Below are 21,050 nucleotides of genomic sequence, written 5' to 3' on the forward strand. Positions count from 1 at the left end.
CCCAAATATATAACTCTTACCATAAACTATTTTGGCTTTCTTCATATGAAAAAAAACTTATTTTAAGCTTTTAAAACCAAAAAAATATATATTAATAGGTTTTACTTAAAACATATTTCATAAGGTTATTTCTCTATAATATGATATGACATATATAGTTATATTTTATAAAATAAACTATGTATGAATATAGGATTTAACAAAAAAATTCATCATCATACTTTTTAGATTTCATTCTTTTATTGTAAGTGATTAAATATTTATATTAAATATTATATATATATATTAGATAAACTTGAAAAAAAAAAAATTCATTAATAAATTATTTTTCAATTCATTTTCCATAACATAACTAAATACTAGGAAGTGTTTTCCAGTTCATTTTCCATAACACTACCAAACATCAGAAAATAATTTGCTTTCCAGGAATTCAGTTTCCAAAAGAAAACAACTTTCCTGCAAACAAATAGAGTTTTAATAAAAAATAGATTGAACTGTAGCTCAAAACGGGCACTAAAAACGCATTTAATATTGTACTAATAATTATTTTTTAAAGTTTTCTTAACTCAAAAATAGATTAAAATATTTTTAATATCAGTATATTAAAATAATTTAAAATTAATTTTTTATTTTAATATTAAATATTAAATTTAATTTAAAACAGAAAAAATTTTAAATTTTTTGAAAACGTCCAACACAATAACAAACACTTCCTATCTGCAGCAGTTCCATTTTCTTTGATTTTAATATTTTTTTCTGTCAAAAAGCATTCACCGGCACCATGCTGGCTGAAAAATCAGCACTTGCAAAATTCTTAAAAGGAAAAACTATCGACAATTTGTGCGCAAACCTCAACAGTGCCTCGATTTACGAATTAAACCTCAATTTAGTCCCTAAACCAGTAGTTTTAATTGAATCCCTAAAGCACTCTGCACTCCTCATTCAGGTCTCTTCATTTAAAATATTCCCAATATTTTAATGTAAAATATCAGATCATCCCCAAAAGGTGTTTTTTATTGCACAATATACACTGTTTTCATTTCCACATAAGACTCGATCAAGAAATGTCAATACATAAAGAACTCAATTGAAAATAAATATAGATTTGAGATCCATTTAAGCACAAATAAATAGTACTCAAAATTATTTTTTAAAGGAAAAAACATCAGAAAGGAGATTAGTAAATATTATATGTTATTTTTAAATAATGGTAACATTTATTTTTTAAAATATTTTTTATTTGAGAATGTATTAAAATAATATATATTTTTTAAATTATTTTTTATATTAATTCATTAAATTAAAATAATTTGAAAATAAAAAAATATTAATTTAAAATTAAAAAATATATATATTTAATTTTCTTCTAAAATACTTTAAAACAAAAACACAAACACAGTAAAACGAATTCCTAATACCACACTATCGCAAGAGTTTTGTGTTTTGATACCACTCTCTTCCTTACACCAATTTCTTTCTTGTCTTCTCTGCCCTCTCCTCTCCTCTCCTCTCCCTTCTTCTGATTGGATCTATCTAGGGTTCCTTTTCACAATCTCTCAATCAAATCAATCTCTATTTCTCCTTCACCTTGTCTAGCTGTCTCTCTCTTTAGCATCGCGGATTTGGTGTTTGAATCTTGCTCGATTGCGAGTACGGTCCCCCGCGCGATTCGAGAGCTTGAACTTTTCGGTAAGGATCTCTATTGCTGTATCTCAATTTTGATGAATTTTATAGAGGAATTGGGAAGGAATTGTATCTGCCATTGGATCTTTTGAAAGATGTGAAATAATTGACCGTTAATAGCAATTTATCAATTTGTTTTGTTGTTGCAAGTGTGTGTTATTGTGATATTGAATTGAATTACAAAGAAAAAACTCGCGATTCTTGCCCTGATTTGTCAACTGTGCTGTTGTTTTAATTGAGAAAAGATAGGCAATTCTCGCTGAGTTTTCAATTGCATGTGCTTTATCGATGTCTTAATGTAGCCGGGCTCAATAGATTTTCTTTTGTTATTATGTATTTGAAGTCCGAATTACGAAGCTTGAGCAAATATCAGGGTTTTAATCTTTAAGAATTTATCTTAATTATTAATTAAGTGGGCGATGGGAGTGTTGCCTTTGAAATAGTATTTATTGTTTGATGTTTTTCTAATATTTCATGAGGTACAAGATTATTTATGACTTACATTGCAAGAGTCTGGCCCAACTCGAAGATGTAGCTAATAGGCTGTCTAATGGAAAGGTGATCCTTGTTGGAAATAGATTTTTCATCTTGAGATATCTTGATCTTATTAGTTACTATGAGTAACTTATCACGTGATTTAAGTTTGCACAGAGTTTCCATTTATTCAGCAAAAAAAGAATAAAGAGGAGAAAGAATTGTGGTAAAGAGATGAAAGCAACGAGAATAAATGATTATTATGTTTAATACAAACTAGGTCGGTGGAATACTCGTGAAACAAAGAGATTGTACTGTAAAAACTATTTAAATCTACCACAGTCATGTGCATGTTGTTTGATGGTTGGGACATTTGGATAGGGGTTTTTGTCTTTGACAATTTCCAGAGAGCCTTGTTACCCCTAATCATGTAGGAGGATTTATTGATGATGCATTTAGTGAGTTTGGGATGGGACAAGACCGTGATATCTTATGTAGAAGTGGCATTGGAGCATTTGGGTGGAGTGGAATTTGACAGTAAGTTAATAGTAAAAACTTACTGCTTGTCGAAGTTGTTGCATGTAATAGGGTAATTTTTTGGTTTCTTTATCATGCTTCAGTTTGGTTGTGTTAAGAGGAGCGTTTTTAGTTCATATTATGCAGGATTGCTGTGCTCTTTTTGACGCAGGGATGTCTCAGGTTTAGGGCTGTAGGATTCAAGGGGTTTGGGGATTCATGAATTGAAATGCAGATATAAACTTGTAAAATATGAATCAACAATCATTAAGCTCTTCTAGCTTCACACCAATAAAGTTAATGAAATGCTAGTTGGAGAAAGCACTATACTTTCAATGGTCTGAATTGCTGAAATGCAAAGAAGGAAGTCCTATTCATTCTCTTTAGTCTACAAAATAAAACACAGCTCACATCCATGTCAATAAAATTTAAAAATTGGACCAATCAATTCCTTGCAAAATTATTTGTCTAAAAGTTGTCATTTGCAGTCGTTATCTTTTCTTCTCTTCTGCAGTGGTTAGAGTATTTCAAATAACTCTTTACATGGTCCCCTGTGTTGCTCAACATAAATGTTATGTCTTCTGGTTTTGTTTGACTTTGATTGATGCATCCTGAGTTCATCAACTGAATTGCTTGTACTTCAACATTTCTAAAGTGCTATGTATTTCTAGTTTAGCTGTACTGCCTTTTGTGATTATGTCTAAGAGTATCGCAACTTTTCTATTGCTTGTTCTGGCAGGTTTAGCTATGGAAGCGTAATCATCCTGAGCAGATAAAATTGTTTTGTTGAAAACCATGGGGACTGAAAATCCTGGTCGTCCAAATTTCCCCTTGACCGGTTCACCTTTTGCTGCTCCTCCTCCTACAACAACACCATTTTCAGCATCTGGCCCGGTGGTGGGATCAGAGGCCTCAGGCTTTAGACCCCCAGCTCAACCTCCCCAAAACGCCATGCCTTCTGTGTCATCTGGACCTGTAGTTGGACCACAGGCCTCTGGGTTCAGGCCTAACAATCTCCCTGCTAGGTTTAATGATCCTCCTGTGATTTCTCCACCAACAGCATATGTCACACCCATCGGTGGACCCCCCTTCCAGCGTTATCCAACACCACAATTTCCCTCTGCTCATCAAGCTCCACCACCCCGAGCTCCACCCATTGGCCAACCACCATTTCAATCTCCTGCAGGTCAAGTGCCATCTCCGGCTTCCTTTCATCCTCAGCCACAAGTACATGCAGTGCCAATGGGATCTCCGCCATCAAGAGCAAATAATCCTCAATTGCCATCAGATTCATCATCTTTTGGCTCCAGGGCAAATTTTCAGCCACCTTTTTCCTCTATGGATTCATCTTATTCTGCTTCCAGGGCCAATTTGCAGCCACCCTTGCCAGGATATGTAAAGCAGGCAAATGCAGTTTCACAAGCTCCTCCAATGGCCCCCTTTCAAGCTCAACAAGGAAGTTATGCAGCACCCACACCAACACCACCTCCCACTTTTCATCCTCAGCAAGGAGGTTTTGCTCAACCTCCACCAATAGCCGCCCCTTTTGGATTGCATTCCAGGGATCAAATCCAACATCCAGGCTCTGCACCTCCTATAGGTGGCATCCAAGGGTTGGCTGAAGATTTCGGATCACTTTCTATCGGATCTGTTCCTGGCACAATAGATTCAGGGCTTGATCCAAAAGCATTGCCGAGGCCATTGGATGGTGATGTGGAGCCAAATTCGCTGGGAGAAGCATACTCCATGAATTGCAATCCTAGATATCTTCGGCTTACCACTTCTGCTATTCCAAGTTCTCAATCTTTGCTCTCAAGGTGGCATTGTCCTCTTGGAGCAGTTGTTTGCCCTCTTGCAGAAGCACCAGATGGGGTTAGTTTCTGTGAAATTGAAGTCAAATGGCAATCTGGATATGCTTTGTTTACTGCTTGTTTGATAATTCCTCTAATCTGTCTTGGCCATTGTTGTTCCTTTACAGGAGGAGGTACCAGTAATTAATTTTGTCTCAACTGGCATTATTCGTTGTAGAAGATGTCGCACGTATGTAAATCCCTATGTGACATTTACTGATTCTGGAAGAAAGTGGCGATGCAACATCTGTGCTCTGCTTAATGATGGTAAATCTGAAGTACCTTCTAAAGGACGCTGATATGACATACTATTTGGTGATGTTAGGGACCCTACAAAGGGAACATGTTTGCAATCCGTGTCCTTGAGTATTCTGTTGGATCTTGCCTATTGCTAAAAGTTGATACTAAATATATGCTTTAAGATTTTAGTCTTCTTTTTGCAAGTAGTATGAAAACAAATTATGGGCAATGAATTCTACATTCAAACTTTGGACAACTTGTTGCTGATTTGTAATGTAAAAGGAAAACTACTTTTTTTGGTTCAATTGGCATAATAATTGCTGAGTGTTTTAGCTTTCCCAGCTTATTGTTGGGTTCACCTCACCAAACTGCTTGCTGTTGAATGATGTTTAGGTGATCCTTTGCTGGGAGTATTCTTCAATATGTACACGTAAAATGCCATGAATTCCAAGACTGGGAATTGAAAAGCTGCACTAGCTACGTGCATTAATATTTCTGTATATGGAACTCTTTACTGTGGCTTTTGCACTCTCTCCTCAACGTTTTTTTTCTTTGCCTTTGGAGACTGGCTGTAATTGCAGAAAATGAAAAAAAATGCACATGTTTAATTGGTTTTTTTCTTCTTTTTTTTGTGGATTTCTTTTTTATTCATTCCCCTCTTTTTCTGGGCATGAGACTGTTTCCTTTCAATTCTGATAAATAGGTGCACATGTTTTCTTTCTAGATTCTCCATTCATTGTTTTTGCTAATGTATTTGCTGACATGGTTTAACACTCATATTCAGTTCCTGGAGACTATTTTGCTCAGCTAGATGCCACTGGCAGGAGAATTGATTTGAACCAGAGACCTGAGCTTATAAAGGGTAGTGTGGATTTTGTTGCACCAACTGAATATATGGTGCGGCCTCCAATGCCACCACTATATTTCTTTCTCATTGATGTTTCAGTATCTGCTGTTAGAAGTGGTATGATTGAGGTAAGTTCTTCCAGCTAATGCTCTAATACATCTTTATTTCTTTCTGATTGATGTCTCCACGCTCGCTTGGAGATAGAAGTGGTATTGTTGAAGCCAATTCTTCCAGATTTTGCCCCATGGCTTCTGTACCAGCTGATTCTTAAATTCGAACAGTAAATGTGGAGGCTGTTCTGTCTAATACATGATAGACAACACATGAGGATTATTATTTGAGTGGTATGCAGTCCATTTATTGGTCAGCTACCAGATCACGGCCAACACCCTCTTTGCAGATTCTAGAATTTGTGTAGTGGGGCCATATACTTATTGCAAGTGGTTTGATGTGTGCTCTCCTAAATATGGTTGAGAAAAGGGAATGATCCAAAAACTGGGTCAGTAGGTGGCGCTATATAAAAGAGAATGATTTGCATGTGGTTACTGTCAGAGAAATGAACAGCGGAGAAAAAAAGTGAAAGTAAGGCTTGCAGGATTCCTATTAAAAATGGTGATTTCAAAGGATGATTGATTGATAAGTCTTGGCCACTTTGTATTTATTCTTCTAATTGATATATTCAAAAGTTCTTTAGGTCTATTCACCTTTACTCTTTGGGGTAATTTTGAGGAAGGCATCTGACCTGAGAACTAGGGCCACCATTGTGCAGTGTTTGTGCCCATGTGTATTCTTGCATTTCTTAATTAAAACTTACATTTGAGTTCCCTATGCAGGTTGTGGCCCAAACTATCAAGTCCTGTTTGGATGAGTTACCAGGCTTTCCCAGAACACAGGTTGGGTTTATCACCTTTGACAGCGCGATACATTTTTACAACATGAAGGTCAGTTCTGTATAATCAGATGGAAGCTTATGCTATTGAGGTTTTCTTTTCTTTCCACTAACAATTAGCTGAATGTATTGTGGGATTTTTGGGTGCAGTCATCATTGACACAGCCTCAAATGATGGTGGTCACAGATCTGGATGACATATTTGTTCCCTTGCCAGATGATCTCCTCGTTAACTTGTCCGAGTCAAGGCTTGTGGTGGAAGCTTTTCTCGATAGCTTACCCTCCATGTTTCAGGACAATATGAATATGGAGTCTGCTCTTGGCCCTGCTGTAAAAGCAGCTTTCATGGTTATGGTGTGTTATTCTGTTTCACTGCTCCTAACTTCATTTATACATTTATTGGTTTGATTAAATATTCCTACATGCTGCTCAAATATAATTTCCTATTGGGTAAGAAATTGCTTGAAAAGGGGGTTGGAAACGAGTTGATGATGAGGGTAATGAGGTTCACCAAAGATTCGCGATGAAAGAACCTGACAGCGGTTATAATTTTTGGGCCTTTTGATATCATTTGTTCCTCTGCCTTTTTTTTTTCATTTGGTCAATTAATGGAGGCATAATGTAATGGTTTTTTGCAGGAATGAATTTTGTTTTCGTTCTAGAAATGATTTTGATTAAATCTCAAATAGGTGCCAGTCTTAATTTTTAAAATAGAATTTGACCTTTTGGTTACCTTTGCTAGATATTTATCAGGATTCTGTGTAGTTTGCTGCTGCTGGGAATATAACTGTTGATTGCTTTTCCTTTCTCAAGTATTTTGGCCATCCATTTATTTTTTCATCAACACCTTCCTCTCTCTGCAGAGCCAGCTTGGTGGGAAACTGCTTATTTTTCAGAATACAATGCCATCTCTTGGTGTAGGCCGTTTAAAGTTGCGTGGAGATGATCTTCGTGTTTACGGAACTGATAAAGAGCATGCTTTAAGAACTCCAGAAGATCCATTCTATAAAAACATGGCTGCTGAATGTACCAAGTACCAGATAGGAGTTAATGTGTATGCCTTCAGTGATAAATATATCGACATAGCCTCCTTAGGTACAATATTTATCTTAGCTTGCTTGTTATCAGCCAAAGAAATAATGAAATGAAAAGAAAATTAATCTTGCTTGTTTCTATGATTTTCTTTAACAGGCCAACAGAACTTCTTTTCCATCTCTTAGAAAATTAATCTTTTCAAAGTGTAATTTGTATGAAAAAGCACCAAATTGATGCCTTTTAAGGTGCTTTTCAGTGGTTTTGATACAAGGATGTCAAAATTATCAAAAAGGACTTCAAAAAGCACTTTACAAATGCACTTTCAACTGCATTACCAAACACACACTTAGAGCAGTGCATATATGGGTTGTTTAGTTAGGGTTGATACTTGCTATACCGAGGGTCTCAATTTTTCTTTTATTTGATAGGCCTTGCACGTGTGCTTAGCTATGCTGTGAGTGTCTTGGGCTTATGTAAGGAAACATTTATTAATTGATTTAAAAGTAGATCTTCACATTTGTAATCCTGACTGTTTTGCTGATTGTTTCTTGCTATATAACATTATAACTGTCTCATTCATTTGGTCATTTGTTCTTAAATGATGCTTTTAACAGTTTTATCAATGTCAGTTAAATATCGACAATTGTTATAAATTATTTTCATCTCCCTTTACAGGAGCTCTAGCAAAATATTCTGGAGGGCAGGTATATTACTATCCAAGTTTCCAGTCAGCCTCTCATGGAGAGAAGTTGAGACGCGAGTTGGCTAGAGATCTTACAAGAGAAACTGCTTGGGAAGCTGTCATGCGCATAAGATGTGGAAAAGGTTTGTCCTTGACATTTCTTCCAAAACCTTCTATATTTTAGAGCACACATACTAGCGTATGAATACATCTTTGGTTGTTGTATGGTCTTGTCGATGGATGGAAAGTTGATTCCACACCCTTATTCTATTGCTATGTGCTTCCAGGTATTCGGTTTACATCTTACCATGGGAACTTCATGCTAAGGTCCACTGATTTGTTAGCGCTTCCAGCTGTTGATTGTGACAAAGCATACGGGGCGCAGTTGTCACTTGAAGAGACATTACTCACAAGTCAGACGGTATATTTCCAAGTTGCTTTGCTGTATCCTTTTGAGCAGAATTATGTGAAGCTAATTTTGCATCAGAGTTTCATACATCTGCACATGTTTACTATGAACTCCCATAAGAAATCGAGTCATCATGCATAGATTGTTTCCTATATCACCCGAAAGTCAATTCTTTCTGAGCTGTTTGCTGATTCATCCAAGTTGGTCAAAATTATGAGAAAAGAGATTTCTATACAAGTGTCATAACCATCTACTGTTAATGGGATTGCATTTATCTATGCAATAGTTTTTGACATTAAAACCATGGGGCTCATTTTTTAAAGGTATATAGTATTAATCTCATTATTTCTCAGTGAGATTAAGTTTCCTCGTCATTGTGAGACAATTTATTGAATTTTTTTAGATTTAGCTGTACGATCCTATGCTGGACTCATGGTATGTTCAATCCTTCTTTTCACTTTAGCATTTTGCAAGGATTAGCCATCTCTATTCACGTTGGGTTATATTAGTCTTCTAAGTCAAATATGGTACAGTAGAATTATTGAGTATGAAAGAACAGGTTTACGGAAGTTCTCTTAACTGTCAAAAGATACACTGCTTCATGTGGAGAGAGGCGTATCAGAGTACACACAGCAGCAGTGCCTGTGGTTACAGATTTGGGGGAGATGTACCGCCAGGCTGATGCTGGTGCTATTGTGTCTTTGTTTGCCAGGCTAGGTGGGTTTGATCTGGACATATTTCATTGATGACTGTGATTTTAGAAATTGGGATAAGGTGACCATTATGATTCTTCTAACGAAGTTAATTAATTTGCAGCAATCGAGAAATCATTGTCCCACAAGCTGGAAGATGCACGAAGCTCTGTACAGTTGAGGATTGTGAAAGCTCTTAGAGAATTTCGAAATCTATATGCTGTTCAACATCGCTTGGGAGGCAGAATGATATATCCAGAATCTCTGAAGTTATTGCCTTTGTATGGATTAGCACTTAGTAAATCAGCGGCTCTCCGGGGAGGTTACGCTGATGTTCAACTTGATGATCGCTGTGCAGCAGGATTCACTATGATGGCGTTACCTGTAAAAAAATTGTTGAAGCTTTTATACCCTAGCTTGATACGAGTAGATGAATATCTTTTGAAGGTAAAAGTATTTCCTGTATCCTGCAGTACTGTTGATATTTTTGCATAACACTAATGGTGGATCTCCCATTGCATTAATGCAGCCATCTGCACAAACTGACGAATTCAAAAACATCATGAAAAGGTTACCATTGACAGCCGAGAGCTTAGACTCCAGAGGCCTTTATGTCTATGATGACGGTTTTCGCTTTGTTGTATGGTTTGGTAGAATGCTTTCACCTGATTTAGCAATGAATTTACTTGGACAAGATGCTGCTGCTGAGTTCTCCAAGGTGTGCACTGTCTCTATCCTATTCTAGGTTACATGAAGGCCCTTTTCACAATCATTCTGAGCCTGCATCATTTACCATTTTGTGTAAAAAGGATGCTGTTGCTCTTCAACATTGCTTTGAGGGTCTAACATGACCTTGTTTTACTTGAGCTCCATTGAGTGTATGCATATCCAAAAAATGTCCATCAAAAGTCAAGAGTGGGCAATAAACTACCTAGCAGTTTGTAGATTAATTCATTTAATGTTCTTTAGTTAACCTTTCATTTGCTTAGCTGCTTCATCACGGGACTGTAACTAACCTCCTTTTATGCTGTGTGCTAATCAGGTTTCTTTCGGTAAGCATGATACTGAAATGTCAAGAAAGTTAATGGGGGTGCTTAGGAAATTAAGAGAGAGTGATCCTTCATATTATCAGCTTTGCAATCTTGTGAGACAAGGTGAACAGCCCAGAGAAGGTTTCTTTCTTCTCACAAATTTTGTGGAGGACCAGATTGGGGGTACCAGTGGTTATAGTGAGTGGATGGTGCAAATACATCGGCAGGTCCAACAAAATGCATAAATTGCAGCCAGTGGTGTTTTCTGTTTTCCACTAATTTCATTGTAAGGTTACTTCTTTGAAATTATTTTGACATGATTTACCCACCAGTGCGCACACAACAGTTCTCATTTAGGACATGCATGAAAATAGTGGCTACATGTGTGCTTGTTCAATATGGGCAAAAGATAAGGCGTAAATTATGCAGTTGTTTTGGTGCGTAATGTCATCCACTTTCTTCTAAGGGGAATTACTGCTTTACATTTTCCACTCTTCTTCTTCTTCTTTGAGGTCTTGGAATTCTTAGGTGCATGGTTTCTAAATTTGACGTTCATTCTTTCCTGCAAAAACTTGACAGCTTTCATTATGCAGGGGTTTTATTGTTGGTTTGCCTGTGCCACACCTCTAGAGAAATGAAACCTTTTGTTCGAAAAGCATAATTAATCAGCACATGACCATGGCTTCCCGTCAGTATTGTGGATGGTTGAGTTGGACTGGTCGCCTGATAGACTTTAGAGCTACCATTTGTTTGGCCTTTCACAATATTCAATAATTAGAGGAGATTTACTATAGTGATTAGTTTGTAGCCCCGGTTTTCATGTTGAAAAGCAAAACAGTATCTTTTTTTTTTTTGGTATTTGATGACGTAAATCATCAGCAACTGTTATAGTTGTGTTATATCCCCAGTTTTTTCTGCACTCAAAGTTTTGAATGTCCATTAGGCATTTATTTATTCGGAGAGATGTTTTATGTTTGCTTAAAGAACTGTATAACTCGTGCTTCGGAACAATTTTATTATTTTGTGTTTTAAAAGCAATGCTTGTTCCTATAGTTACTGTTTGTTTATGGATCGATCTATTTTAGAATTGCAAGATAATACCCCTCACCCCGGCCATATGTCCTCTTCGTGCAAGGAAACCAGAATGGATTCAGAGCTGTGATCAGATCCAAGGGAAGGTGTTGTCATTGAAATTTTACAATTCGTCCCAATTGTAAATCAAGTGGACAGTTATGAAATTTGCTTCCAGCTTCAGAAGAGGCTGATGATCGTACTCAAAACAGGAGTTTCCTACTTCTGGAGAAGCTCAAGAAATTGTGAAGTTTATGTGCTTCTGAAGATGTTTTTCAAAGGTAATGAGCAGAACAGCACATGCCTTTTTTTTTCTTTGGTTTTTTTATAAGCCAATAATATCATTCAAACACCAGTGTTAGAAAAACCACCTTTGTGAGAGAGATTAAACTAGAGTTAGAAAAGCAATTTGGTGAAAACAAAATCCTTTTTATGGTATTTGTCCAGTTTATTTGATTATTTTTTCAAGGAATTTGAGGCTGTCATTTGTTTTTTTTTTTTTGGTTGCTTTTTTCCACCTACCTTTTCATGGTTGATTTTTTTTAATGGTATTTGCCCGGTTTATTTGATTTTTTTTTTTTTAAATTAAGGTTGTCATTTGATTTTTTTTTTCCTATTGTTTTTGCCTTTTCCTACCTTTTCATGGGTCTTTGCGATGCAATGAAAGTTTTACATCGATTGTTAATGAATCGATTTTTAGATATTTTATTTTAAAAAAATGAGTGTCAAGAAAAAGATTAAAATAGTAGAATTAATGGTGAATTGCCCAAAAATATTGTCTCTTTCCCAACCAAGTTCTAATTTAGATCTTAGATACTGAGAAAATCTTCGATATATGTTTTTTACGCATTCTTAATATGCCATGGAAACCTATTTCATTATTTACATTAAGAAAATCCTCTTATATATTGGTCAATTTCAATTTTAGATATATAAGACTTTCTAGTTTTCAGCTCAATAAAATTAATATATCTAATAAAGAAATTGAAAAGATGTTAGAAAATTTAAGAAATAAATATATTTTCTAATTTTTATGAAGAAATGAGATAGACAAATTGAAGTTGGAAAATGAAAATACATCCTCAAAATATTAGAGTGATGTTAATTTTGCATCTGAACTATTTTTTAATTAAATTTACTTTCAAACTATTTTAATTTCTTAATTATGACTTTCGTTAGAATTTCTTGATGAAAACAGTTAAATTATCTATAAAATGATATCTTTTTTACAAAATAAAAGTATAATTTTGATGGAAATATGGATCTGATGTTTTAAAGATGGATAAAAGTCCTGGCCAAAGAATAGGAATTCTTTTCCAACGGTGTCAGGTCTTCTGACGAATGAAAATTTAAAAAAACTCAGGAGTAAAACTGAGGTCTTCTTGAGATTTTTAGCCTGGCAAAGGAGAAAAAAAGTAGTAGTGTGGCTGCTGGGATTCGAGCCCAGGTCTCCACGGCCACAACGTGGAATTCTTACCACTAAACTACAGCCACAGGTTGTAAGCCGGTTATCAGAATTGTATATTAGTCCTATTTATTAATTTAATTTCCTCCCTGAAGATCTGATAATCTTCAAAACTTTCAATTCTTTGATTTTGGATTTTTTTCTATATAATTCATAGTTTGTAGATTGAAGATTGAAATCGATGCAGTTTTTCAGAACTTTTTCTAGTTTTTTTGTTTTTAAGGAGCAGTCTTTGGCTTTTTATTTATGTATTATAGAATATATTTTAAAACGTGTAGGTTTTTCACTTTAGCGTTTTTTTTTTCTTGTAGTAGTTAAATTTTTTTTTGCTTTTTTTTTTTTTTACATGTTTTTTTTTCCTCTTTTTTTACCCAAAATTTACTTCTTCTTCTGTTTTTTTTTTTCTAAAATTATCTTTGCTATTTTTTTTTAAATATTGAACTGGTTGAAAATTTAACTATGTAGTATTTTTCTTTAAAACATTATAGATTGCTATAATATTCTCATTGTTTTTTTTTTCTTTTTATGATTTATTTATTCTTTTTTTCTTTCAAAATGGTTTTTGTAGATTTTATTTTTTTTTATATTAAGTTGGTTGAGAATTTAGCTTTGTAATTGTTTTAAAAAAAATATGGATTGCTACAGTGTTTCCCCTACATAGTTTTTGTTTTGCTGCAGTGTTTCACCACATATTTTTTTAAAAAATTATCTTTATCGAATTTATTTTTTCAATATTGAGCTAGCTGATAATCTAGCTTTAACTTTCCCCACATGTTTTTTTTATTGTTTTTATTTGTTTTTCTTTTTTTCCAAAATTGTCATTTTTTACAAATTTTTTTTTTTGTTTTTTTCTTTAAAACACTGTAGCTTTCCCCACGTGTTTTTTTTTCCGCTTTTGTTTCCTTTTTTTTACATGTTTTTTTTTCATTTATTTTACCCAAAATTGACTCTTTTTTTTTTAAATAGTCTTTGTTGGTTTTTTTTATATATTGAGCTGGTTGAGAACTTAGCTTTGTAGCTTTTTAAAAAAAAAACAAAAACACTATGGATTACTACAGTATTAGCCTTTTTTTTCTTTTTAATTTTTTTTAATGAATTTTTTTTGTTTGATTTAGTTTTTTAATGTTAAATTTTTTTATTTAGTTATCAGATTTTCATGATACGGATCTCGGGTTTGATGGGTTAACCTGATTTGACGAGTTATTTTTTTCATTTAGTTTTGTTTGTTAAAGTTAATTTTCTTTCTATTTAATTATCAGACTTTCATACTTTCATGACACGTATCCTGGGCTTGACAGGTTAACTTGGTTTGATGGGTTAACCCAGTTAATTCAATTTTTTTTTCTTTTTCTTCACTAGGTTTTTTTCCTTTCTGTTGATTTTTTTCTTTTTTTTAATTAATCTATTTAATTATCACACTTTTATAACACGACCTTATAGCCAGACCCACATCCAATATTCTTGGATCCGGTGTTGTAGCTAGGTTCACTTAAACTTGGGTCATGCAAGTTTAATTTTATTATTAATATTATAAATATTACTTTTAGATCAGACATTGCAGCCATACCCAAGATTTTTGGGTATAGCTTTGCAGAAAAACCCAAGATTTTTAAATTTTTATTTTTTTTAATATTTTTTATACAAAAAAATAACTCACGGCATCGCGCGGGTCATGTATCTAGTTTTATTCCATACATGTTTAATATGCGGCATTTATATTCATTATGTCCGGCAAATATTAAATGTACTCGATGAGATTGTCCTTCGAAAAGGCAAGAATGACACGTCTTGTATACAACTCAACATGTTGTTTTTGGTTATTATTTTCGGACAATATTAAAAATATTTAATTTAATATTTTTTAAATTAAAAATATTTAAAAAAACATCTAAAAAAACTATATCAAACATCTTCTAAATTCTGAATTTATTTATTGTCCCAATTACATTCTTAACATTTTAATCAATCAATTTTAATTGATATATAACTCTCAAATAGTTATATAACATGCACGTAATTTTTTTCTCATATAAAATTAAAAATAATTTATGATTTTATTGTATCATTTGATGGACCCGAATCTATAAAAAAACACGAATCACTTATAATTATTTATAAGATTTATTTTGTTAAATGATGAAAAAAGCACTAGTAAATAATTAATTTTTCATGAAATAAATAAATAAATTTAGTTTAAATTAATTACATAATAATTATATAAATTGAAATTAACTGAAGGATATGGTTGAGAATATATTGATATCATATGTCATTGATCCAATGCTTGAAATTGTGGTGTATAATATTTTTAAAAATATATTAAGATAATTTTTTATTTTTAACATAATTAATTTATATTTTTTCAATTAAAATACTTTAAAAATGCATAAAAAACAAAACTTACCCAATTCAACACTCACTTTTATAAAACTAGGTTGTGTTTATTTTTATAGTTTAATTGTGTTTTTTTTATCATTTTAATATATTAATGTAAAAAATAAAAAAAATAAAAAATATTTTTGACTATAAATTAAAACACGGTACTGATACAGGTTCCTCCTGATTCTTAAGTTGTTCTTAAGGTCTGTCATGTCAACCCACTCTGCATGTTAGAGAATAATATAAATTATATTCTAGGACCTCACCTAATAGCTTAAGCTTTTGGGTTGAATTAGTTCTTTGACATGGTATCAAAGCCTTGATGACCAAGCGGTCATGAGTTTGAATCTCATCATTCCCATTTATTTGATAAAAATTAAGCACAAAGTAATATGAGTCTATGCAAGTTTCAAGTCCAAAGGACTTTCACTTGAGAGGATGTGTTAGAGAATAATATAAATCATATTTTAGAATCTCACCTAACAACTTAAGCTTTTGAGTTGAATTGATTCTTTGACACTGCAATCATTACACTACAACTAAAGTTAATTATCTACAACAACAAGAAGTCACAATGAATTAATTACTTAATATTAAATAAAAAATATACTGAATTTAAAGGATAAATTGTGCAATTAGAAAAAAAAACAGTGAATTAGCATAAAAGCAAAATTTTTAGAAGAAATAATATATTTTTTGAATGTCATGTTTTAGAACAATAATATTTTATTAATTCATAATTTAGAAAGATGATATTTAATTAAATATTATATTTTTGAACTATTAAATTTTTTAGTTAGCCCGCTGACCATTTTATAATAGTCAGTTAAACTGGCAGATTATTTGTCACTAAAAATCTAAGTTAAGCTGCTATATTAATTTTTAAAATTTTAATTGGAATTTATTTTTTAATTTACAAATTGGACAAATATATATATAATCATTTGGTACGTTCCTGAACTCATTTGCTTTATCATTTTCTTCACTTTATAAGTTGATATGTGATGATGCATATTTCCAAACTAGTCTGCTCTAAAAATTTAGCTTCTAAATATATCTCACTAGAGTATAGGTTGAAGGGCATGGGTAAAAACATGACCTTTAAAATTTACCTTAAAGGTGACATTGTTTGACCATTCTCATGTGCAGTTATTAGTTTAAATTTCTGATGCAAGCACGTACTAGTGCTCTTGTGTAGGAAGTTCTTAGGCAAAAATATTTGTTTTGCCTACGTCTTGTACTTGGAGAAGTCCAATACCATCTCTATGGCTTATCGTTTTAGGTTTTCACATAAGAAATAAATCTCATATAAGTTAAAGAAATTAGACACGTCAAATGACGGGAGTCCCAAATGATCAGTTGAACTCCAATACAGCTAGTCCTGGACATTCCGTACTGCTTGTAGTTTTCTACTACACGAAAAAGGATCTCATAAAAGATGGGCGTGTTCTGGAAATTGGTTGGGCGGGATGTTTAATCACGTCCTCCTGGCTTTTATAGAATTTTTGTTTCCAACATCTGGCGTTTTCTTTGCCCTGTTTGATAACCATTTATTGCAGAAACTTGAAAGTTGCAGGGTCCTGAGTTCAACTGATTTGCATGAAAGATGAAAATATTAAACAAAGTGATTGGCTCTGCTCAGTATTTTGATGCTTTTAATAAAAATTAAGTTGTGTAATTGTATCCTATTAATGTGCTTTGATGCGTTTTTAGTATTTGGGTGATCTTAGATGATAATAGATCATGGTTGCCATGCTTGCAAATGGGAATCGGGGAATCGCCAAAGTGCCAGGTATTTGTGGGTGAAAAAAGGTGCCTGGTATTGAGGCAGGGTACCTGCTGGTTAATTTGCATTATATCTTATCTTGGATTCAATAAGATATATTTGTTAGTAATATCTTATCTTGGATTCAATAAGAACTGTTTGAATCCACATCATGTAAACTTATACCAGCACTTCAGAATTGGTTTTGCTCTTGGATTTTCTTTCTATGGACCTATCATGACAAGATGACCTGTTGAAATAGATTTCTTATCCATGTTATTTGTTCCCCAAATTAGAGATATTTAGTGCTAGACATTTGACAGATCTTTATTTCATTTTCTCAGGGAAGAAACATTCAATACATTTGCATCAAACCTTAATCCAAGGACTATAGTGCATAAGTGGTGCGTTTTTTTGTACCTGGACCATCTAGATGCCCCTTGGGATGATGTTTACAAAGCTGAGCTACTTGAAGGAAAAAATGATACTTCTATTCAAGAGCTCGTGATTGGAGGAGAAGTTTGCATGTGGGCAGAGACAGCTGATGCTTCAGTTGTTCACCGAACAATATGGCCTCGAGCAGCAGCAGGTACACCTATCGTCAAATGCGTCATCGTCAAGAGTGATGTCAAGAAAATGAAGTCTACTATGGAGTTTTTCAACATATTTTCAGGAACCTCTGATTAAGTTGCTGAGAATTCAGCCTGCTTCTAAAATTTACAATAGATGTCCTCTCATCCATATGAAAGAATAGGAGGTGCAAACTTTGTCAACTGAAAAGCCCTTTCCCTTCGATTAAGGGCACATTAAAATGGATGGCTACTTCAGAGTTTTAATAAATTAGTGATTTTTCGGAGATGATCTACAGTTTTGCAGATGATTGAATCAATTCATTGTGGTAATATGCAGTTTTTTACATGAGTTAATGGTTTGTGCTTGAAAGTAAGCCTTAATTCCTTGCTTGTACTAAATCAATTTTGTTATGTTTGGATGATCTGTAACAACGTCCGTGTGTGTGTGCAAGAGAGAAATGACCTGGTTGAGCTTGGATTTGAATTATAATCTTACAAAAGTATTTCCTTGTATACTTGTTTTTGGCTCTTACACATGGTGTTGTCTCGTCCATTCTATGTTATTTATATTTTATAGAGCGCGTTTGGAGCAAGAGTAATTTACCATTTCTATTTATGAATTTGATCCAGTTCCTGCTGTTTTATATTCAGGTTCCTGAGCATGTCAATCTGAAGCCAATAAGCTCCCTCGGATTCCTATACATCTTCAACAGTGATTGGTTTTCCTGCAAATATTGCCTACACTGTGCTTGGCTTTTTACAGGGACAGCACGTCCCTTCTGCAACCGGCTTTTCAGAATTATGGGTCTGTCATACGCAATTGATTTCTTTATTCCTGGATCAAGTTTTCATATGAATGGAAAATATTTTTCTTATGATTCCCGCATACAAAGCTTTCAGAAATTTCAGTTGTCTAGAACTAGGTCTGAGCGACAGCAAGTAAAGTCTTTCTGTCATTGTCAGCAAAAGAGAAAAATGAAGAGAAACTTTGAAAATAATTACTATCAAATAGGATGGTCAATTGAATTATTAGCTAACTGGTCAAATGCTCCATAAAAATTGAAAAATAGCAACAACTCCTTTGAAAAAAATGAACGGTCTCCGTTATTCAACGTGGTATTGATTCTTAGTTTGAAATCCACACGTTGGCATCAACTTCTTCCTTACATGTCGTCGACCGAGGCTCTGATACTGTGAGGTTGTCCAACCTCTGAAGTAAAACCCAAGTTTCTGGATACCGTCCTAGGTTAGAAATCAAAGTCTAACGGCGGTCTTGCTCGAGGAGAACAACTTGATTCAACAAAACAAGAAGTCATGGATGCGAAGCATGATATCACTGTTGCCTGAACTGAACCACTGGGCCTGAGCTTTTCATCTTTATCCATGTGCAACAACCATCTTACTTGCTGCACAGGGTAATGAAATGAAACTTCGAAAGTTGTCATGATATTGTAACAGGACTACTGGGTCCTACCATTTTGTTGTATGATGATTCCGGATAAATTTCACGATTAGGATCCAAAATATAACAAATATATATATATATATATATATATATATATATATATGAATAAAAAATAATTAAATACAATATCTGACTAATCCCAAAATATATAACTAACTAATTATTCATTTAACAAATTCTAAATTCACCCTATACCCTTAATTCAATCTAAACAATTATTTAATTTCAACCAAACCAAATACAAATTAATAGCAATGCAATATGTTTACCTTACTTATAGAACTAAAAGAATTGCTGCGGCGACAACGGAAACAACAACAATGGTAATGATAACAAAGAGAATGGTGGATTTTTCAACACAAAAACATCAAATGATGCTTAAAGACTAGGACAAGTTTAATTTTTAATTGTTTTAAGAGCAAAATGTAAGTGATTAAAGGGTTTTTTTAAAAGAGATTGAAGGGAAACAATGGGTTTTTTTTAGAGAGGGAGCGCTTGAGTTTTTGTTAGTGTTCAATCTGTTTAAATTTTAATTGATATCACGTTTATGAAACACGACATCTAAAATTGTCGCGTTTCAAAAGCGTATTATGTAGTTAATATCATGTTTAAGAAAAATAGCAAGGTCAAACTATACTATTTCACCAAATTTTTTCCAAAGAGTATCAATTCTCAAAATTTTTAAGTTTAATGTGTTAATTTGACAAAAAAAAAAAAAAAAACAATAATTTCAAAAACTCACTTGTGAAATATGTTTTCCTTGATGTGTGGCCCATGATATGAGTGTCTTCTTCCCATATATATTACCAAAGTGTAGTTTTCACATAACAGTGGCAAGATTTGCTCATAAGTTGGTAAAGCTTATCCCATCTGCCATTTTTTCCTGTTTCAGGACCAATCTGTGGTTGGTTTTCCTTTTATTCCCAATTTCCCATCTAGACCTTCTACTCGAGATATATGATTGACTACCTTTCGAGTCAAGAATTATGCGACTACTTCCTTTTAAAGTAATTTCACATCCACAAGCCATGGCAACACATAGAAAAGCAGGTGAAAATAACTGGAATACTTGATTGCCGAGTAAACCTTTGCTTCAAGCAGGCCTAATCTCTTGCCTTCGCCTATGGGAAAGCATAAAGGACTCCAAAAATATACTACCAATTCCTTTTATTTGACGATTAGGGTGTTATCAGAACTATGGTTAAACGTTGATGAAGTGCAGATGGCATTGATTTCTGCAGAATTGGGCTGGTGTTCGATACAGCAGAACAGAATACTAGCAAAATGCCTGAAGGTGATGATAGGGATATATGCAAACTTTCTTGTACGAATCCTCATGAATTCTTGAATGATTATTAAATAACAGCAGCAACTCCACAAACATTTCCTCGTGACGTTAATTACTGCTCCCTCCTTTTTCTGCCCATCCACTGGCATCCCACATTTATTTACTTGGTATATTTTGCTTTTCTGGTGACTCCCTTTAATTTCCCCAGCTCCTCCTGGTCACTGGCATGGCCAAACCAGGTGGTCGAACTGAGAAATATATTGTTTTTTTAAATAATTTTTATTTTGAAATATATTGAAATATATATATTTTATTTTTAAAATATTATATTTTATATTAAGCATATTTTAAAAACACTAAAAATAATTAATTTAAAATAAAAAAAATAATTTTTTCAAAAATATTTTTAAAACATAAAAATAAAATGATACTGTACCTGTGCTTTTGTCGTAGATCGACTGTCGTCCTATGATTAAGAGCTGAGATCGATTTTAAGCCATTAAAATTTGAATATATTGATAGAGTGAGGGTGTCCTAACCTCGCGCGTGTGTTTAATAATATGATGCATATATTATTCACGAAATTTCCTCCTGGTTTCTGCTTGTCTTAATTGAATTTTTTTCAAAGGCAGCAAAGCTTGAAAAGTTTTTGCCTGCTGAGTAGAAATCTAGGTAAATTACCATTACTTTTCTATTT

The 21,050-nt window shown here is 33.6% G+C and overlaps 2 protein-coding genes and 1 non-coding gene across 6 annotated transcripts; 2 read left to right on the top strand and 1 right to left on the bottom strand.

Moving 5' to 3' along the window:
• The first annotated feature begins 1,416 nt into the window (after positions 1–1,416).
• On the top strand, positions 1,417–11,904 carry LOC7469799 (protein transport protein Sec24-like At3g07100). 4 transcript variants are annotated; one of them, XM_024606545.2, is made up of 14 exons: positions 1,417–1,689; positions 3,413–4,545; positions 4,652–4,790; positions 5,548–5,738; positions 6,444–6,551; positions 6,650–6,853; positions 7,363–7,594; positions 8,210–8,359; positions 8,504–8,660; positions 9,215–9,342; positions 9,442–9,764; positions 9,847–10,035; positions 10,360–10,634; positions 11,484–11,904. In XM_024606545.2, the coding sequence occupies exons 2-13, from the start codon at positions 3,469–3,471 to the stop codon at positions 10,591–10,593; spliced, it is 3,132 nt and encodes a 1,043-aa protein (XP_024462313.1). In that variant the 5' UTR covers positions 1,417–1,689; positions 3,413–3,468; the 3' UTR covers positions 10,594–10,634; positions 11,484–11,904. The 4 variants fall into 4 exon arrangements, with proteins under 4 accessions (XP_024462313.1, XP_002311138.1, XP_024462312.1 ...); XM_002311102.4 differs by having other exon boundaries at positions 11,492–11,904; XM_024606544.1 differs by lacking the exon at positions 11,484–11,904 and adding an exon at positions 10,942–11,400.
• A 937-nt stretch (positions 11,905–12,841) lies between these two features.
• Positions 12,842–12,913, bottom strand: TRNAH-GUG (transfer RNA histidin (anticodon GUG)). Its single transcript has one exon. It is a non-coding gene; the product is annotated as a tRNA-His (tRNA).
• A 3,704-nt stretch (positions 12,914–16,617) lies between these two features.
• On the top strand, positions 16,618–18,751 carry LOC127905695 (beta-hexosaminidase 1-like). The gene is made up of 3 exons (XM_052455497.1): positions 16,618–17,055; positions 17,373–17,617; positions 18,252–18,751. The coding sequence occupies exons 1-3, from the start codon at positions 16,994–16,996 to the stop codon at positions 18,257–18,259; spliced, it is 315 nt and encodes a 104-aa protein (XP_052311457.1). The 5' UTR covers positions 16,618–16,993; the 3' UTR covers positions 18,260–18,751.
• The last annotated feature ends 2,299 nt before the right edge of the window (positions 18,752–21,050 follow it).

The sequence above is a fragment of the Populus trichocarpa genome, chromosome 8 (genome assembly GCF_000002775.5).
Source record: "Populus trichocarpa isolate Nisqually-1 chromosome 8, P.trichocarpa_v4.1, whole genome shotgun sequence".
Classification (NCBI taxonomy): Eukaryota; Viridiplantae; Streptophyta; class Magnoliopsida; order Malpighiales; family Salicaceae; genus Populus; species Populus trichocarpa.

What these genes read in the sequence shown, in the direction of transcription:
- LOC127905695 (XM_052455497.1), top strand. Translation starts at nt 16,994, where the DNA reads ATGATAATAGATCATGGTTGCCATGCTTGCAAATGGGAATCGGGGAAT. An exon ending in GGGAATCGCCAAAGTGCCAG is followed by an intron (nt 17,056 to 17,372) that starts GTATTTGTGGGT and finishes TCATTTTCTCAG; the next exon opens with GGAAGAAACATTCAATACAT.
- LOC7469799 (XM_024606545.2), top strand. Translation starts at nt 3,469, where the DNA reads ATGGGGACTGAAAATCCTGGTCGTCCAAATTTCCCCTTGACCGGTTCA. An exon ending in CTGTGCTCTGCTTAATGATG is followed by an intron (nt 4,791 to 5,547) that starts GTAAATCTGAAG and finishes ACTCATATTCAG; the next exon opens with TTCCTGGAGACTATTTTGCT. An exon ending in GTCTTTGTTTGCCAGGCTAG is followed by an intron (nt 9,343 to 9,441) that starts GTGGGTTTGATC and finishes ATTAATTTGCAG; the next exon opens with CAATCGAGAAATCATTGTCC.